The 17,694-nt window shown below is 43.0% G+C and overlaps 1 protein-coding gene across 2 annotated transcripts in view; it reads left to right on the top strand.

Annotated features, from left to right (window-relative positions):
• The window catches only part of FRMPD3 (FERM and PDZ domain containing 3), a 112,508-nt gene that overhangs the window by 49,719 nt on the left and 45,095 nt on the right, over positions 1–17,694 (top strand). Inside the window, exons 8-11 of one of the 2 annotated variants that reach the window (XM_007530622.3) lie at positions 9,897–10,033; positions 10,364–10,490; positions 12,292–12,381; positions 14,264–14,443. In XM_007530622.3, the coding sequence (XP_007530684.1) occupies positions 9,897–10,033; positions 10,364–10,490; positions 12,292–12,381; positions 14,264–14,443 (534 nt within the window). The remainder of the gene's footprint in view (positions 1–9,896; positions 10,034–10,363; positions 10,491–12,291; positions 12,382–14,263; positions 14,444–17,694) is intronic. The other variant, XM_060182511.1, reaches the window with a different exon arrangement.

Below are 17,694 nucleotides of genomic sequence, written 5' to 3'. Positions count from 1 at the left end.
CCAAGTTGAACAGATAAATTGGGATAGCCTAGGGTCCCAAGCCCTGATAACTGACTCCAGTAATGAGACAGTTCCCAATTAAGTGTATTCGGGCATTTTTGCTGTTTGTGCCTCTTCCAGGCCAGATCTAGGGCTAGAGTGCTCGCAGTCAAATGAAAGAACTAAGGGAGTCGGGCGGTAGTGTAGCGGGTTAAACGCACTTGGTGCAAAGTGCAAGGACAGGCATAAGGATCCCAGTTCGAGCCCCCATTCCCCACCTGCAGGGGAGTCGATTCAGAAGTGGTGAAGCAGGTCTGCAGGTCTATCTTTCTCTCCCCTTCTCTGTCTTCCCCTCCTCTCTCCATTTCTCTCTGTCCTGTCCAACAGTGTTGACATCAATAAATACAACAATAAAAAAACAAGGGCAACAAAAGGAAATAAATAAATATTTTAAAAAAGGAAATAGAGAACTATACCAGCTTGCTCAAACCCATACACAGCTAGGTGCTCAAATAAAATAATGTGACATGCGCTATGACGTTGGTGATGTGTGATGCCAATTGGGACACCCAGGCAACAGTTTGCCAACTCTTTATGGGAGAGGAGTAGTAAAGGCTTCATGGAAGAAGTGACAAAGCATGTTCTTTGCCTTGCAGGGTGATTGAAGGATCTCTGAGTACAGAGATGGAGCAGGGGGTGGGGGAACATTCTAGGCAAAAAGGGTTGCATTGACAAAGGCTTGGCCTATGGAAAAGCATAGCATGATGAAAACTGTGAGTCCTTTATTATGGCTGAAGTGCTGGATGCAAGGTAAGAAGAAGGAGGAAATGAAATGGGAGGAACAAGAAGCAGATGGTAAGAGAATGCGCAGACTTGAACATGATTCAGGTGAAGCCATAATTTTCTCCAAAGTGCTCTCTCTGGCCCAGCAGCTTCAAGATCAACTGGGAACTTGTTAGAAATGAAAATTCTTGGGGCTCAGTCCAGTTCTACTGAATAGAAATGCTGGGGTTGAAGCCCAGCAATCTGTTTTAAGAAGCCTTCTGGGAGATTCTGATGCCTATGATGTTTCAGAATCACTGCTTTTGAGTAATGAATTATAGCCCTAGCTAGATAATTCCTAGAATTGTCTGGGGAAAATGGTGGGTATGTCCTACCTGAGACCAAATACAATACAAGTATAAGGAAGAGGGGTTCTTTTTTATTTTTATTTTTATTTTGCCAAAGTACTGTTTAGCTCTGGTTTATGGTGGTTCTGGGGATTGAATTTGAGACCTTGGAGCCTCAGGTATCATTTTGCATAATCACTCAGAACTATTCTCTTTCCACTCCCTCAGATGCTTCTAAATGTGCAGCCAAGATAGAGACATTCTGCCATTGGGCGGGGTCACTGAATAGCCTGATCAGATGAGTAATAACAAAGGATAGCACAGAGTCAAGGAATTACCCCCACTAGGAGTTATCAACATAAGAAATAATGATAGTTAAGTTGCAAGACAGTGATGGCAAGGATGAGGTGGAAGTCAAGTGGTTAGATACATACTATATATATATTATTTTATTCCACCAAAGTTATTGCTGGGGCTCAGTGTATGCATGATACCACCACTCCCAGTGGCCATTGTAATTATTATTATTTTTTCCCTCAAAATTTCTTCTTTTATTTTTTTTATATTTATTTATTTTTCCTTTTTGTTGCCCTTTTTATTGTTGTTGTGGATATTATTGTTGTTGTTATTGATGTTGTCATTATTGGATAAGACAGCGATAAAATGGAGAGAGGAGGGGAAGACAGAGAGGGGAGAGAAAGAGACACCTGCAGACCTGCTTCACCACCTGTGAAGTGACTCCCCTGCAGGTGGGGAGCCAGGGGCTTGAACTGTGATCCTTATGCCAGTCCTTGTACTTCGCATCATGTGGACTTAACCCGCTGTGCTACCACCTGATTCCCTGTTATTATTATTATTTTTAAATAAAGAGTGAAAGATAGGAGAAAGAGGTAAAGAGTGACAGAGGAGAGACACTGCAGTAGTGCTCTACTGCTCATGAAATTTCCCCTGTGAGTCCTAAAGCATGGTAATTTGTTGGGCATTATGCCAGCTCCCCTGAATTGCTTGATAATATAGCCTATTTACATAATCATTGTTTTGCCTGAAAGCTCTCCACCCATGCCTGCAGGGTACATTAATCCCGCCAGCTTTCTATCTTCCTAGAGTGCCTTGTTTTCTTCACCCTCTTCCCTAGCCAATTCTGTCCAGACTTGCCACTTCCGTTTTTTACCCTATAAAACCCGCTGCTGTTCCTGGTTTCACCCTTTTTTCTCTTCCACATCCTGACCTGCAGAAGGGCTGGCGTACATGGCAAGAGGTGGCCATTTATTAGCTCCATGTGACCTACACCTACTATGCTCAAACCGGACTCTGAGGCGTCCGCAAGAATAAAGATTTGTGTTCCTGCTCCGCCACAAGTTCCTGGTCTCCCTCTCTCCCACCCGCAACACTAGCCTGGCAGTAATACATGCACTTTGTGTGGGTAAACCACTTGCTGGTCCCTCAAGTGATATTTAGAGGACAAGAGCAGATAGGTTTTGGAGTTGAGCAGTGGTGCACCTGGTTGAGCACACATGTTACAATGCACAAGGACTCTGGTTCAAGCACCCACTTCCCACCTGGAGGGGGAGGCTTCACAAGCAGTGTAGTAGTGCTGTGGTTCTCTCTCTCCCCTCCCCCTCTCAATTTCTCTCTGTTCAATCAAATAAATTAATTTTAAAAGAACTGAAGTTTGTACTCTAAAATGAATTAGTGTCAAGATAAAAACTCAAGTGAGGTTGGGGGGGTAGATAGCATAATAGTTATGCAAAGAGGCTATCAAGCCTGGGGCTCCCCAAGTCCCAGGTTGAATCCTCTGACCCACCATAAACCAGAACTGATCAGGGCTCTGGGCAAAGAAAAGAAAAGAAAAAAAAGAAAAGAAAAGATAAGATAAAAGCACAAGTAAATGATAAATACCTTGCAAAAACAGCAAAAACGAGCAAATGGGTTTGACTTGATGAGAATTAGGTGGAGGGCAGGGGAGACAGAATAACAGTTTTGCAAAAAGATTCTCATGCCTGAAGCTTCAAGGTCCTAGATTCAATCCCCAACACCACCATAAAACAGCTGAGTAGTCCATCATTTGTCCATCTCTCTTTCTCTATAACATTCTCATTAAGTAACTAAAAGAATAAGAAGTATTAAATATAAAAGTTAACAGGATTTATTTATTTAAAACACAGAGAGAATTGAGTAGAAATGGCATCTTTCCCCTAAGTGAGGAAGTACAAGCGCAGGAATGGATCTGGGGAGAAAAGATGTGTTCCTTAAGGGTCATGTTGAGTTTTAGGTGTTCAAGGACAGAGCCCTTAAAAAGGTAGGGGAAGGGAGTTGGGGCTAGCGCAGCAGGTTAAGGGCACATGGCGCAAAGCGCAAGGACCAGCATAAGGATACCAGTTCGATCCCCTGCTGAAGCAGGTCTACAGGTGTCTATCTTTCTCTCCCCCTCTGTCTTCCTCTCCCTCCATTTCTCTCTGCCCTGTCCAACAACGATGATATCAATAACAACAACAATAATAACTACAACAAGAAAAAACAACAAGAGCAACAAAAGGGAAAATAAAGAAATAAATATTTTAAAACATTAAAAAAAAAGAGGTAGGGGAAATACCTAAAAAACTCAGAAGTGTCACCAGTGGTGATGCCTGGAGATGTGCTATGAGACATGGTCCATTTTGCCCTTTCTGACATGCTGAAATATTAGGAACGTTTCTTAAGACAACTTTGGTTCTCTTTCCAGCCCTATAGGTGCCAATGATTCTGCTGTGAATTATGTAAGTTTAGTTCTCACTTTTGTTTGCCCTTAATGTCTTCATTCAAGCTTTCAGGAATCATCTTGGTTAAAATATTTCAGAATTTGAAGGGCTGGGGAGATAGCATAATGACTATGCAAAAAGGCTTTCAAGGGGGTTAGGTAGCATAATGGTTTTGCAAAGAGACCCTCATGCCTGAGGCTCCAGAGTCCCAGGTTCAATCTCCTGCCCCACCATAAGCAAGAGCTGAACAGTGCTTTGGTAAAAAATAAATAAATAAATAAACCTATTGTAAAATGATGTAGTTGGTTACCTGAAATAGAAATGTTATAGAAACCTCTTCAAAATATTTTTTTATATTTTTTAAATATTTATTTTTCCCTTTTTATTGCCCTTGTTGTTTTCTGTTGTTGTAGTTATTACTGTTGTTGATGTCGTTGTTAGATAGGACAGAGAGAAATGAATAAAGGAGGGGAAGACAGAGGGGGAGAGAAAGAGAGACACCTGCAGACCTGCTTCACCACCTGTGAAGCGACTCTCCAGCAGGTGGGGAGTCAGAGGCTCAAACCAGGATCCTTATGCCGGTCCTTGCGCTTTGCATCATGTACACTTAACCTTCTGCACTACCTCTGACTCCCCAAAATAATTTTCTACTGGTTATTAGATATCTTTGTTATATAAAATGAAAAAAAAAAGGTTTTCATGACTGAGGCTCTGAGGTCACAGGTTCAATCTGCAGCAACACCATAAACCAAAGCTAAGCAGTGCTCTGGTAAAATAAATAGATAGATGGATAGATAGATAGGTAGATAAATAGATAGATAGATAGATAGATAGATAGATAGATAGATAGATAGATAGATAGATAGATAGACAGACAAACAGACCTACCAGGCAGGGGGAAATTTCATATTTAACATCTTTACTGAGGACTGATTAACACTTAACAAACTTTTTGTAAAGTGTGTATTTTAATAAGCTTTGATATGTTTATACCCATAAAACTCACCATAAAGAAGATACTGAACCTACTCAACACCTCCAAACCTTTCCTTGGGCCCCTTCGTAAATTTTCCTCCATCCCCAGGCAACCACTGATCTGCTTTCTATAAAGTAGTTTGCATTTTTCTAGAATTTTGTATAAACAAAATCAAGCAGTATGTGCATGTGCTATTATTTTGGTCAGTCAGCATTATGCATTTTGAGATCCATCGTGTACACATGAGTAGCTTTTTTTTGTCAAACTTCCTTTCTTTTTTAATTTATTGGGTAATTAATGTTTTACATTCAACAGTAAATATAATAGTTTGTACATGCATAACATTTCTCAGTTTTCCATATAACAATATAACCCCCACTAGGTCCTTTGTCATCCTTCTTGGGCCTGTATTCTCCCCCCTACCCACCCCAGAGTCTTTTACTTTGGTGCGATACGCCAATTCCAGTTCAGGTTCTGCTTGTGTTTGCTCTTCTGATCTTGTTTTTCAACTTCTGCCTGAGAGTGAGATCATCCCATATTCATCCTTCTGTTTCTTTTATTTATTTATTTATTGGGGAATTATTGTTTTATATCCTTCTGTTTCTGACTTATTTCACTTAACACGAATTTTTCAAGGTCCATCCAAGATCAGCTGAAAATGGTGAAGTCACCATTTTTTACAGCTGAGTAGTATTCCATTGTTGGACACCTGGGTTGCTTCCAGGTTTTGGCTATTACAAATTGTGCTGCTAGGAACATATGTGTACACATATCTTTTTGGATGGGTGTGTTGGGTTCCTTAGGATATATCCCCAGGAGAGGAATTGCAGGATCATAGGGTAGGTCCATTTCTAGCCTTCTGAGAGTTCTCCAGACTGTTCTCCACAGAGGTTGGACCAATTTGCATTCCCACCAGCAGTATAGGAGGGTTCCTTTGACCCCATAACCTCTCCATCTTTTTTTTAAGTTTTTATTTATAAAATGGAAACACTGACAAGACTATAGGATAAGAGGGGTACAATTCCACACAATTCACACCACCAGAACTCCGTATTCCATCCCCTCCCCTGATAGCTTTCTTATTCTTTAACCCTCTGGGAAGATGGACCCAGGGTCATTATGGGATGCAGAAGGTGGAAGGTCTGGCTTCTATAATTGCTTCCCAGCTGAACATGGGCATTGGCAGGTTGATCCATACTCTCAGCGTGTCTCTCTCTTTCCCTAGTGGGGCAGAGATCTAGGGAAGTGGGGCTCCAGGACACATGGTGGGGTCTTCTGCCCTGGGAAGTCCAGTAGGTGTCATGGTACTATCTGGAACCTGGTAGCAGAGTAATGAAACTGGTGGGTTCACATTCCACACCAGAGGTTTCTGGATGCAGGAGTAGCTCTTTTCTAAAGTTAACTATAACTGGCATACAGCTCTACTTTGCTTTAGGTGTGCTACATAATGGTTGATGTTTGCATACATCACAAAAAACAATCCTTACAGGAAATCTGGTCACCATATTTTCTGAGCATCTTTCAAATTTACAATGTTATATTGTTGATTATAATCCTCATGGTAGCTCATTCTTTTTTTATTGTTGAATCCATGGTATGAATGTTCTGAATTTATTCACTAGTTCATCTACTGATGGACATTTGGGTTGTTTTCAGATTTGGGCCACTACAAGTAAAACCATAAATGTTCATATCCAAAGTTTTTGTATGACTTATGCTTTCTTTCCTCTTGTGCAAATAAGGATGGATTTTTTTTTTTACCAGAACACTGTTAAGCTCTGGTTTATGGTGGTGTGAGGGATTAAACCTGGGACTTGGGAGCCTCAGGCATAAAAGTCTCTTTACATAACCATTATGCTATTTACCCTTGCCCAGAACAAAATGGTTTGATCATACCAAAGATCTGGCATTCATTATTATTTTAAATATTTATTTATTCCCTTTTTTGGCCCTTGTTTTATTGTTGTAGTTTATTATTGTTGTCATCGTTGTTGGATAGGACAGAGAGAAATGGAAAGAGGAGGGGGAAGACGGGGAGAGAAAGATAGACACCTGCAGACCTGCTTCACTGCTTATGAAGAGACTTCGCTGAAGGTGGGGAGCCAGGGCTCAAACAGGGATCCTTACACCGGTCCTTGCATTTTGCACCACCTGCGCTTAACCGGCTTTGCTACAGCCCAACTCCCTGGCATTCATTAATTTATGTAGAAAGGTCATATACCATTTTTCCAAAGTAGCTATATCACTGTTCATTTCATCCAGCCAGATGTGAGAATTCTGATTCTTCCACATCAACATCAGCACTCGGTGTTGTCTGTAATTATTTATTTAGTCATCAGATAATGCACAATGGTATCTCCTTGTGGTTTGCTTTTGCATTTCTCAGTGATTGTGATATTGAACATTTTTATGGGCATCTTTTTGATAAAGTGTAGTTCACATCTTTTATCTGCTTTTTCATTGTGATTCTTATTACTGAGTTTTGAGAGTTCCTTATATACCCTGCATGTAAGCTAGATACGTTATTTGCTTCATTTATCCCATTCACTGGTTTATTTTTTAGGTCTCTAAACAGTGCCTTTGCCAGAACAAAATATTTCAATTTTGATAGATTTTAGTTTGTCAGTTTGTTGCTTTCTAGATTGTATATGTGATGCCATGTCTATGAAATCTCTAAGTAAGGTCCCAGACATTTTTCTCTTAATTTTTCCTAGAAGCTTTATCTTCTTAGTTTTTACACTTTGGTCAGTGTCATATTTTAAGTTCATATGGTTTTGTTGTTGTTTTGCCTCTGGGTATTTATTGTGCTTACATGATTCTACCACTCCCAGTGGACTCTTATTTTTCTTAATACCAGACATAGATAGGGAAAAGGAAGAAAGAGATATAACAACATCACTCTACTCCATGTGACCCCCCCACGACATGACTGGTGCTCTTATTACTGTGTCAGGGGCTCAAACCCAGGTCCTCACACATGGTAAACGGTCCACTCTACCAGGTGAGCTATCTCTTTGTCCCTTGAGTTCACTGTTGTATGTGGTACAAGTTATCTATTCAACATATTTATTTATTTTATCTACCTATTGATTTAGTTTGCTTTTAGATACATACTTGTTCTACACCATTTTTCCTCACTAGACTGCTTTTGTACCTTTGTCAAAAATCAGTTTTCTGCATGTGTGTGTATCACTTCTCAACTCTCTTATTTTATTGATCTGCTTATCACTCTTTATAACAACATCACAATCCTGGTTACAATAGTAACCAAGTAGACTTCTGTTTAAGATGTTCTAAAAATCAGGTAATGTTTCTCCTTCAGCTTTGCTCTTCTTTCACAAGTTTGTTTAGGGAAGTCAGTGAAATAGCTTACTTGGATAGTGGGCTACTTTGCAGTGTGCAATCAATCCAAGTTTAAATCTGGTCCCCACTATTCTGAAGGAAGCTTCAGTGCTGTGGTCTCTCTCTCTCTCTCTCTCTCTCTCTCTCTCTCTCTCTCGTTCTATCTCTATCTTTAAAAATGTATTTTGTCTATTCTAGGTGTTACCATATGACTTCAAAACTAGTTTATCGATGTCTACCAAAACTCTGCTGCTTCTGATTAGGATTATGTTGAATCTATGGATTGATTTGGAAAAGAAGTGACATGTTAAAACATTTGATCTTATAGCCCATGAACACAGTATGTTTCTATACTTATTTAGACTATCTTTAGTGTTCTTTTTTCTCAGTAGTGCTTTCTACTTTTCAGTTAACAGGCCTTTCACATTTTGACAGATCGTAGTGCTTTTATGTCATTGTAGCTGGGTTTGATTTTTAGTTTAAATTTCCAGTTGTTTGTTGTGAGCATGTAGAAATACAATCCTAACTCCTTAATTCTAGTAGTGTTTTTGCATACATTTCACTGGACCTTCTACATAGATGATCACTAATGAAGCATTCTTTTCCCACTCTTTCCTATGCTATGATGATAACTCGAAGGCTCCCTAGTCCCTTAGTTCATGCTGATTCCACCTCAACAAAATGTGTAACTTGGGAGTCAGGCGGTAGCGCAGTGGGTTAAACGCACATGGAGCAAAACGTTAATGGACCGAACTAAGGATCCCGGTTCAAGCCCCTGGCTCCCCACCTGAAGGGGAGTCGCTTCACAGGAGGTGAAGCAGGTCTGCAGGTGTCTGTCTTTCTCTTCCCCACTCTGGCTTCCCCTCCTCTCTCCATTTCTCTCTGTCCTATCTAACAACAATGGCAACAATAACTACAACAATAAAACAACAAGGACAACAAAGGGGAATAAATAAATACAATATATATTTTTTAATGTGTAACTTGTCTAACCAAAGCTGAATCATTGTTCACTGAAGCTTTGATCTTCAGGGTTTCAAGACTTGTATATGCTAGACCAGTAGTTCCAGAGGGTCCTTAAGATAGCATAGAGAAGACTAAGTCATAATTGTTTTTGACCTGTAGACCCCAAGAAATGGTGTATCTGCCCCATCTCTTACACTAGGTCTCCAGACCATGTTCTAATGAAGAACTCCTTCCATTGTCTCTCTTCCTTTGTTCCGATATGAATCACGGAGCCTTTGTATGGCAGGAGGTTGAGTGTAGACACTAAAAAAGAAAAAAAAAAGACATGAGAAAAAGAAAGAAAGAAAGAAAATGCTACCATGACTCACTTCTACAGAAACCTGGACATTCTGCCTACTTGCAACTTGCCATTCTACACACCTGTTACTGAGAAGAGCATCTAATGAGAGGGTGGGGATAGATAGCATAATGGCTATGCAAAGAGACTCTGGTGCCTGAGGTTCCAAAGACCCAGGTTCAGTCTCCCACACCACCATCAGCTAGAGCTGACCAGTTCCCTGGTTAAAAAAAAAAAAAAAAAAAAGGATCTACTGAGTTCTATTGAGTAAAGTGGTTTGTTACCCTGAGACTCAAAGATAATATGTTGTTTCTTCTCCCAGGATAGATTATTTCTCTTTCTCTTTGTTTAGGATGACTTACTGACACTTTAATTCTTTTCCAGGCTACAAGGGAGTGGAAAGGGAGCATCTCCATTGACTGATAAGTTTGAACTGCCCTTTCTTGCAGAGTCGGAATGATGTGATTCGAGAACGCTTTGGAATGGACCCCAAGCCGGAGATGCTCTTAGGTCTTGCTGCCCTACACATCTATATAACTGTGTCAGCCACTCGGCCTAGTCAGAAGATATCACTCAAGAATGTGGAGTGAGTTGTGTTGGGACCTTTCAGGAGGGGTGCAAATTGCTATGGAGGGAAAAGGTGCAATGGTTGAGTTTTCCTGTACTCTCTGAGAACGTAGGCCTGGGATGGGAGCAAGAATTGGAGCTCCTTGTACTTAGATATGATACCCTTGAGCTATGACTTCTACTAAGAAACTGTGGCCAGTATTGTTCTTTTGTTCCCATCCCACTTTCTCTTTCTCCAAGTCCTATTTCTCCACCTCTGCCTCCTGGATTCTGTCAATTCCTGTCTTCTCATCTTCCTTTCTTTGTCCCACATTGTCTCTTTCACTAACTACTCTCCTTCTGTTTTCAGGAAGGAGTGGGGCCTGGAACCATTTCTTCCCCCCTCCCTCCTGCAGGGAATCAAAGAGAAGACCCTCCGAAAATCTCTCTCTCAGCAGCTGAAGGCCCACCAAACACATCCTTCCTGTGGCACCAAGGTATCCTGGGTTGTCCACTGGGCACCCTGCTCAGGCACCTGTAGCCATGGGCAAGGGGCGGGAGGGGCCTCCTAAGTGGTTTCCCAGAAGGTCTGATCTTCCTGGAAGCCTCCTCGTTATTTTTTATTATTATATTTTAATCAGGCACACATCCAGCTTGACTAAATGTGGAGGATATTTGAGAACCTCTTTCTAAGCCAGAGTCACTGCCCCCCACCCCCAAGATAGCTTAACACACCCTGCTCCCATACCCCTGCAGGCCTTTCTTGTAAATCTCAGCCTGACTGTGCTTCCTGCCTAGCAGGCAGGAGGGTGGTGAAAGAACTAGAATCTGCATGCAGATGTGGACACAGGCACTCCCATAGATTCCTCGCACCACCAACTATATAGTTTCTCTTTGAAGACGCAAATTTCCCCCTAGAGAGTTAAACCCTCCCTGCCTTGCGGTGCATCACATTGTGTTCTTCCCAGCTGAGAACACCAATGCACCCAACAATCTCCTTAGCAAACATTTTTTTTCAACTCCTTCCTCTCCTCTTCCTGGAGTGCTCAGGCTGGAGATAAAAAGTTGAAAAAGGGGCAGGGGTAGATAGCATAGTGGTTATGCAAAGAGGCTCTCATGCCTGAGGCTCTGAAGTCCCAGGTTAAATTCCTCTGTACCATCATAAGCCAGAGCTGATCAGTACCCTGGTAAAAAAAAAAAAAAAAAAAAAGTCCAGTCTCTGCACAGGCTAGCAGAGAAGCACAACAGTCACTCATAGCACAGTGGACCAGGCAGGGAAGAGGATTAGCCAGCTCAGCCCAGCCAAGGGGTAGGGGTGGGGTGGAGGTCAGGAGCAGGTGTACTGGATACTACAACTAAGTCTTGAAGAGCAGACAGGAGTTCGTCTAGATGGGTTGGAAAGGAGAAGAGACCTCTCCCAGTCAGAAAGCCCCATCTGTCCAATGGCCCAGGGAAATGAGGTATCGTGGTATATGGAAATAAATACAATATAAGGGTGCACAAGCAATAATTGAGTGCCGGCAGTGTAGAGAACATGCCTGGGAAAGGTGGAAGAAGGATGCCAACTCATGAAGGGTCTTGCAGACTGTCCAAAAGAGTGTGCTTCTTCCTTGGGTAATGGGTTTAACCTGGTAGATGATGTGAATATATGTCTCCTATAATAGTAGTATAGGTGAAGGTGTGTCAGTCTTGAGGGTGACCTGGCACAGATTAGGGAAGGGGCAAGGGAAGAGAGATAGGAGGTAGAATCAAGATAGTAGCCCCTAAGTGAGAGACCAGGTGAGGAGTCTCTCAGGTTTCTGACTCAGATGCACAGAAGATGATGGTACCACTGACAAGAGACCTTTTCTGTGAGGAAATGACAGAGGGAGGGCAAACTTGGAATTTAAGGATACATAGGATTAATGGTACCCAGTGAGACCCCCTCAGTCAAGACTCCTAGTTGGAATGCAGTATCTAGGTGGCTAGGAAAAAACCTCAGGAGAGGACAGCTGTGACTGGGATGTCAGAATTGGGGAAAGGCATGGAGATTACCCCAATAACAAAATGAATAAGCCAAATACTTATGAAAAGAGGGTTAGGAGAAGGGTTTAGAAAGATAAATGAGAAGCTAGACACAAGAGATTCCCACACTGGAACCTTCCTGCAGCTTTTCCCATGGTCTTCTCACACCTCTACAAGTGTGACCTGCTGATTAATATCTGACCTAAGATGTTCAGGCTTCTTCCTGAGAATATGGATTTACTTTCCTACATGCCTTCAGTCTTCTCATGTTTTTGGGGTGGGTTGTTTCCACAGGGCTCTGCAGTTCAGGCAAAGCTCCAGTACCTTCGAATTCTGAATGAACTTCCAACTTTCACGGGCGTTTTGTTCAACACTGTGGGCCTGGTCAGTGAAGGGAATGGGAGGGAGTGACAATTTTTGGGTACTTGTCCTGGGGTATACTGGTGGGTCTTCAGTAGGCCTCTAGGGTAACATTCGGTGCCCCAGCAAATATGCCTGAAGGCCTGTCCTCCTTCTCCTCTTTCTTCTCATGATGTGTTGGTTCATCTCTGGGTAAAATGGCAAAGAAAGAGGTGAGATTTGTGTTTGGTATCCTTTCATGAGATTTTTATGTCTCCTTTCCTTTATATCAGGGGTCGGCAAACTTCTTCCATGGAGGCTCCACAGTGAATTCTGTAGACCTCACAGGCGGACATGCAGGCCTCTGAGCCTGCTCCACAGCCCTGCCACTTTCACGTGGAAACAGCTGGAGACAGTGCTTAGACAAATGAGTCTGGCTGTGTCCCAATAGCTCTTGATTTACAGACTCCAAAATTTGAGTTCTGTGTGATTTCCATGTGCCATGGAATATGGTTCTTTTGAATGTTTTCCAACCCTTTAAAATGTTCAAAACGGTGCTTAGTTTGTAGGCCATACTGAAATAATAATAATAATAAGGAAGACTGGATTTTGGCCCATGGACCAGAGTTTGTCAACCTGTGTTATTACCTTCCCCCAGTTTTCCTTGCAACACCCCCCACACACACACACATATCCATCCCCCAGCCCACACCCTGCTACTGCCTGTCCTGAATCCATTAACATTGTGGGCTAGGGCCCAGTTAGTCTTCCTAAGACTGTGCCCCAGGCTACTTTACCCTTGTGAGCCCTGAGAAAGGGAAATTCAAATCAGCTTACCCCCTGGCTTCAGGTGCTTGTCATGTTCTGGGGGACATGCTGTCATGCATGTGGGCCATACTGATGGACAGCCACTTATCAAAGTGTCTAGAGCAGATGGAAAAGGTTCTTCGAGGTGATGCTAATGCCAGGGAATGGGCAGCAGAGGATTCAGTCTTGATGGTGCCAGGGACCCTGTCAGGACCATTTAAGGGAATCCACTCACTGGGCTGGGAGGTAGCCATTTACATACTGGAACTGGAGGATAGCTGACAGCCCACTGCCACCTCCCTCTTCCCCTGCACACCTACTGCCACTGCTAAACTTCTTTTTTTTTAAATACTTATAGTGGGGAGGAGGAGTTGTCAAACTTCATTCAGGAAGACTGTTTCTTGGTGTATGATACTGCTGAAATCCCAATAGGCTGTTCCTTTGGGGAAGACTGCTGTAGTTCATCTTTGGGTGGGGGGGCAGGAGATAGCTCACCTGCTAAATCAAACACTACCACGCACAAAGACCCAGGTTCAAGACACTGGCCATCACATGGAAGCTCCATGCAAAACTTCATGAGCACTGGAGTGGTGCAGTAGTCTCCCTGCACCCTCTATTTTCCCATTGCCACCAGAATTATGGCTGGGGCTTAGTGCCTGCATCACAAATCCATTGCTCCTAGTGGGGAAGGAGAAATAGAAAGGGATAAAGAGAGATACTTACAGCACAGCTTCACTTTCATGAAACTTCCCTCCAGCAGATGGACCAGAGGTGTGAATATGTGTGCTCTACCAGATGCATCACAGCCCAGGGCAATGTTTCTAGTTTAGGACTAAGACAGCATAAAGAGCAACTATTTCTACTGCATGCATTTGCTAGAGCCAGCTCTGCTGCTGCCTGTCTCCTGCTGAGGCCCAAGTGTCTTTGTAAACTGGTGATCCAGGGGGCCTAGCTCAGAAACAGAGGCCAAGACCATTTCCCCCTTAAAATTGTCCTCCTTCCCTGGCTCTAAGCCCTAGATAGTCCCAGACCTCACAGCCAAACCAGTCCAATGTCTGTCTTCTGTTTCCTCTTTCTGCTTCCTCTGCCCACCACTCCTGCCTTTCTGCCTGGTCACCAGGATGAGAAGCAGTCAGCCACTACTCTCCTGGTGGGACCCCGTCACGGCATCAGCCATGTTATTGACCTCAAAACCAACCTTACCACTGTGCTGTCCGAGTTCAGCAAGATCAGCAAGATCCAGCTGTTCCGGGAGAACCAGGGTGTGGCCCGGGTGGAGACCAGCATCATGGATGCCAAGGTAAGCCTGGTGTGGAGGGGTGACTTTCCACCAAGCAACCAAGGAAAAAGATCTGTGTCAGAAACCTTGAGCCTGTTAGATACAAAGTATTGAGGGAGGCTTCAGTGATGTGTTCTCTATCATGCTTTCTTTACCTCTCTGTCTCTCTCTAAAGAATAAATAGGGGCCAGGTGGTAACATATCTGGTAGAGCACATTACAGTGTGCAAGAATCAAGGTTCAAACCCTGGGTCCCCACTTGCAGGGGGAAAAAGCCTCACACATTGTGAAGGAGCACTGCAGATGTCTTTCTCTCCCCCTCTCTATATTCCGTTTCCCTCTCAATTTCTCTCTGTCTCTATCCAAAATAAATAAATAGAATATTTAAAAATAAATAAACATAAAATTTAAAAAAAGGTTCACCAGTGCTAGGGAAGACTAGGAAGTGTTTGATCAACCCATGAGACACCTTCAGCAGAGGACAAAGGAACTGAATTTGTAGGTGCCCCCACCATTTTTTTAACCCCTAGCAAACATGGAAATTTACTCAGAACATTAGGATAAATGGACCCGCCTTTGTGTCTCAGGACTCCCCAGCCACTGTCTGGCAGCCACAGAGAGGAATCAGCATAATGGCTATGCAAGACTTTCATGCCTGAGGTTTTGAGGCCCCAGGTTCAATCCCCAGCCTGACTACAAAACAGAGTTGAGCAGTGTTCTGGTCTTTCTCTCTGTATCTCTCTCTCTCTCTCTCTCATTAAAAATAAAATATCTTGGGAGATGGGCTGTGGCACAGCAGGTTAAGAGCACATGGTGGAAAGCGCATGGACAAGCATCGGGATCCCAGTTCCAGCCCTGGCTCCCCACCTGCAGGTGGTTTGCTTCACAGGCAGTTTTGCAGGTCTGCAGTTGTCTTTTTCTCTCCCTCTCTATCTTCCTCTCCTCTCTCAATTTCTCTCTGTCCTATCCAACGACAACAACGATAAACAACAAGAGCAACAAAAGGGAAAAAGTTTTTAAAAATAAAGTTTCTTTAAAAATAAAAAATAGGGGGAGTCGGGCTGTAGCGCAGCGGGTTAAGCGCAGGTGGCGCAAAGCACAAGGACCGGCATAAGGATCGCGGTTCGAACCCTGGCTCCCCACCTGCAGGGGAGTCGCTTCACAGGTGGTAAAGCAGGTCTGCAGGTGTCTATCTTTCTCTCCCCCTCTCTGTCTTCCCCTCCTCTCTCCATTTCTCTCTGTCCTATCCAACAACAACAACAACAATAATAACTACAACAATAAAACAACAAGGACAAAAAAAGGGAATAAATAAATAAAATAAATATTTTTTAAAAATAAATAAAATAAGTAAAAAATAAAAAATAGGGGCACGGGAGATAGCACAGCGGGCTAAGTGGACATGACACAAAGCACAAGGACTGGAGTAAGGATCCCAGTTCGAGCCCCTGGCTCCCAACCTGCAGGGGGTCGGTTCACAAGAGGTGAAGCAGGTCTGCAAGTGCCTATCTTTCTCTCGCCCTCTCTGTTTTCCCCTCCTCTCTCGATTTCTCTCTGTCCTATCCAATAATGATGGCAATAACAACAACAACAATAAACAGCAAGGGCAACAAAAGGAAAAAAAACAGCCTCCAGGAGCAGTGGATTCGTACTGCAGGCATCAAGCCCCAGCAATAACCCTGGAGACAAATAATAACAATAAAATATCTTTTTAAATGTTTTTAAGAAGAAAGAAATTACATGCAGACCATTTGAGGGCCTCTGCCTGCTGTGGGCACACAGCCTTAGAATCCTAGAGAAAGGGCTGTCTTAGTAGGAGAGGTCATTGGAAGAGACCTAGAACAGGTAAAGCCTACTTCCAATTTCCTCACCCAGAATTCAACTCTTGCAGAATCTTAGAACTTTTCCCACAGACCAGCTTGGGTAGCCTGGCAAGCAGCGATCATCATGGGTGCGGAGCCTGGCAGCCATGGTCAGCCAGCTCCCTCCACTAGTCAGTGAAGTGGGGGAGATGTGGGAGGGTAGGCCTGCCTGCCTGCCAGCTGGTGGAAGCTGTTGGAGGAGGTACAACTTGCCTTTTTTAAAGGATTTCCCATGAGAGTGGGGGAGGGTGAAGTTCTTAACAGATGAGGAGGCGGAGTGTTTGCAGTTTTGAAAAGAGAAAATTATTTTGGTCTTTGTGAACCCAGGAAAGCTGTGACATATTAATTCATCCACCTGTGAATCTTGGGATTCTCACTGGCTGAGGAACATGCTTGAGCCGGTTTAATTGGTCTGTGCCCACTTCCTCAACCAATGATTGCTACAGTCCCCAGATGTTGTTGGGTAAAGTGTCAAAAGGACAGGTGAGAGAGGGGAAGGAAAGACAAGATATGCAGGAAAGGTGTGGCTTCCTGCCAAGTAAAAATGGTTTATAACAGAGAAACAGATAAACTGTCTGTGCTCTACAAGTGATTTTCAACTTCAACTGCAAAACAGAATTTCCTTGAGGGCTTTTAAAAATAGTTTTTAAGGGAGATGGGCGGTAGCGCAGAGGGTTAAGCGCATGTGGTGCAAAGTGCAAGGACTGGCATAAGGATCCCGGTTTGAGCCCCAGGCTCCCCACCTGCAGGGGGCGTCGCTTCACAGGTGGTGAGACAGGACTGCAGGTGTCTATCTTTCTCTCCCCCTCTCTGTCTTCCCCTCCTCTCTCCGTTTCTCTCTATCCTATCCAGCAATGACAACATCAATAACAACAATAATAACTACAATAAAACAACAAGGGTGACAAAAGGGAATAAATAAATAAATATTTATTTTTACAAATAAATATTTATTTATTTTTATAAATAAATATTTTAAATAATAGTTTTTGAGCAAGGCAGTGGCACATCTGGTAAAGTACATGTTACAATGTGCCAGACCCCAGTTCAAGGCAGCGGTCCTCACCTGTAAGGGGAAGCTTCACAAGTGTTGAAGCAGTGCTGTGGGTATCTCTCTCCCTTTCTATCTCCTCCTCCCCTCTAAATTTCACTCTGTCTATAGCCAAAATAAATAAATAAAATATTTAAAATGTATTAAAAGTAAAAATAAATAAAATGTAAATGTCTAGGGACCACACAGTGACACACTTGGTTAAGCACACACATCACAGTGCGCAAGGATCCAGGTTCAAGCCCTTGGCTCTCACCTGCAGTGGGGAAAGTTTCATCAGTGGTGAAGCAGAGCTGTTAAGTGGCTTTCTGTCTCTTTCCCTCTCCATTCTCTCCTTCCCTTCTTAATTTCTATCTGTCT

The sequence above is a fragment of the Erinaceus europaeus genome, chromosome X (assembly GCF_950295315.1).
Source record: "Erinaceus europaeus chromosome X, mEriEur2.1, whole genome shotgun sequence".
In the NCBI taxonomy this organism is placed as follows: Eukaryota; Metazoa; Chordata; class Mammalia; order Eulipotyphla; family Erinaceidae; genus Erinaceus; species Erinaceus europaeus.
The sequence above is the reverse complement of the archived record's forward strand: the minus strand, read 5'-3'. Positions and strand labels throughout refer to the sequence as shown.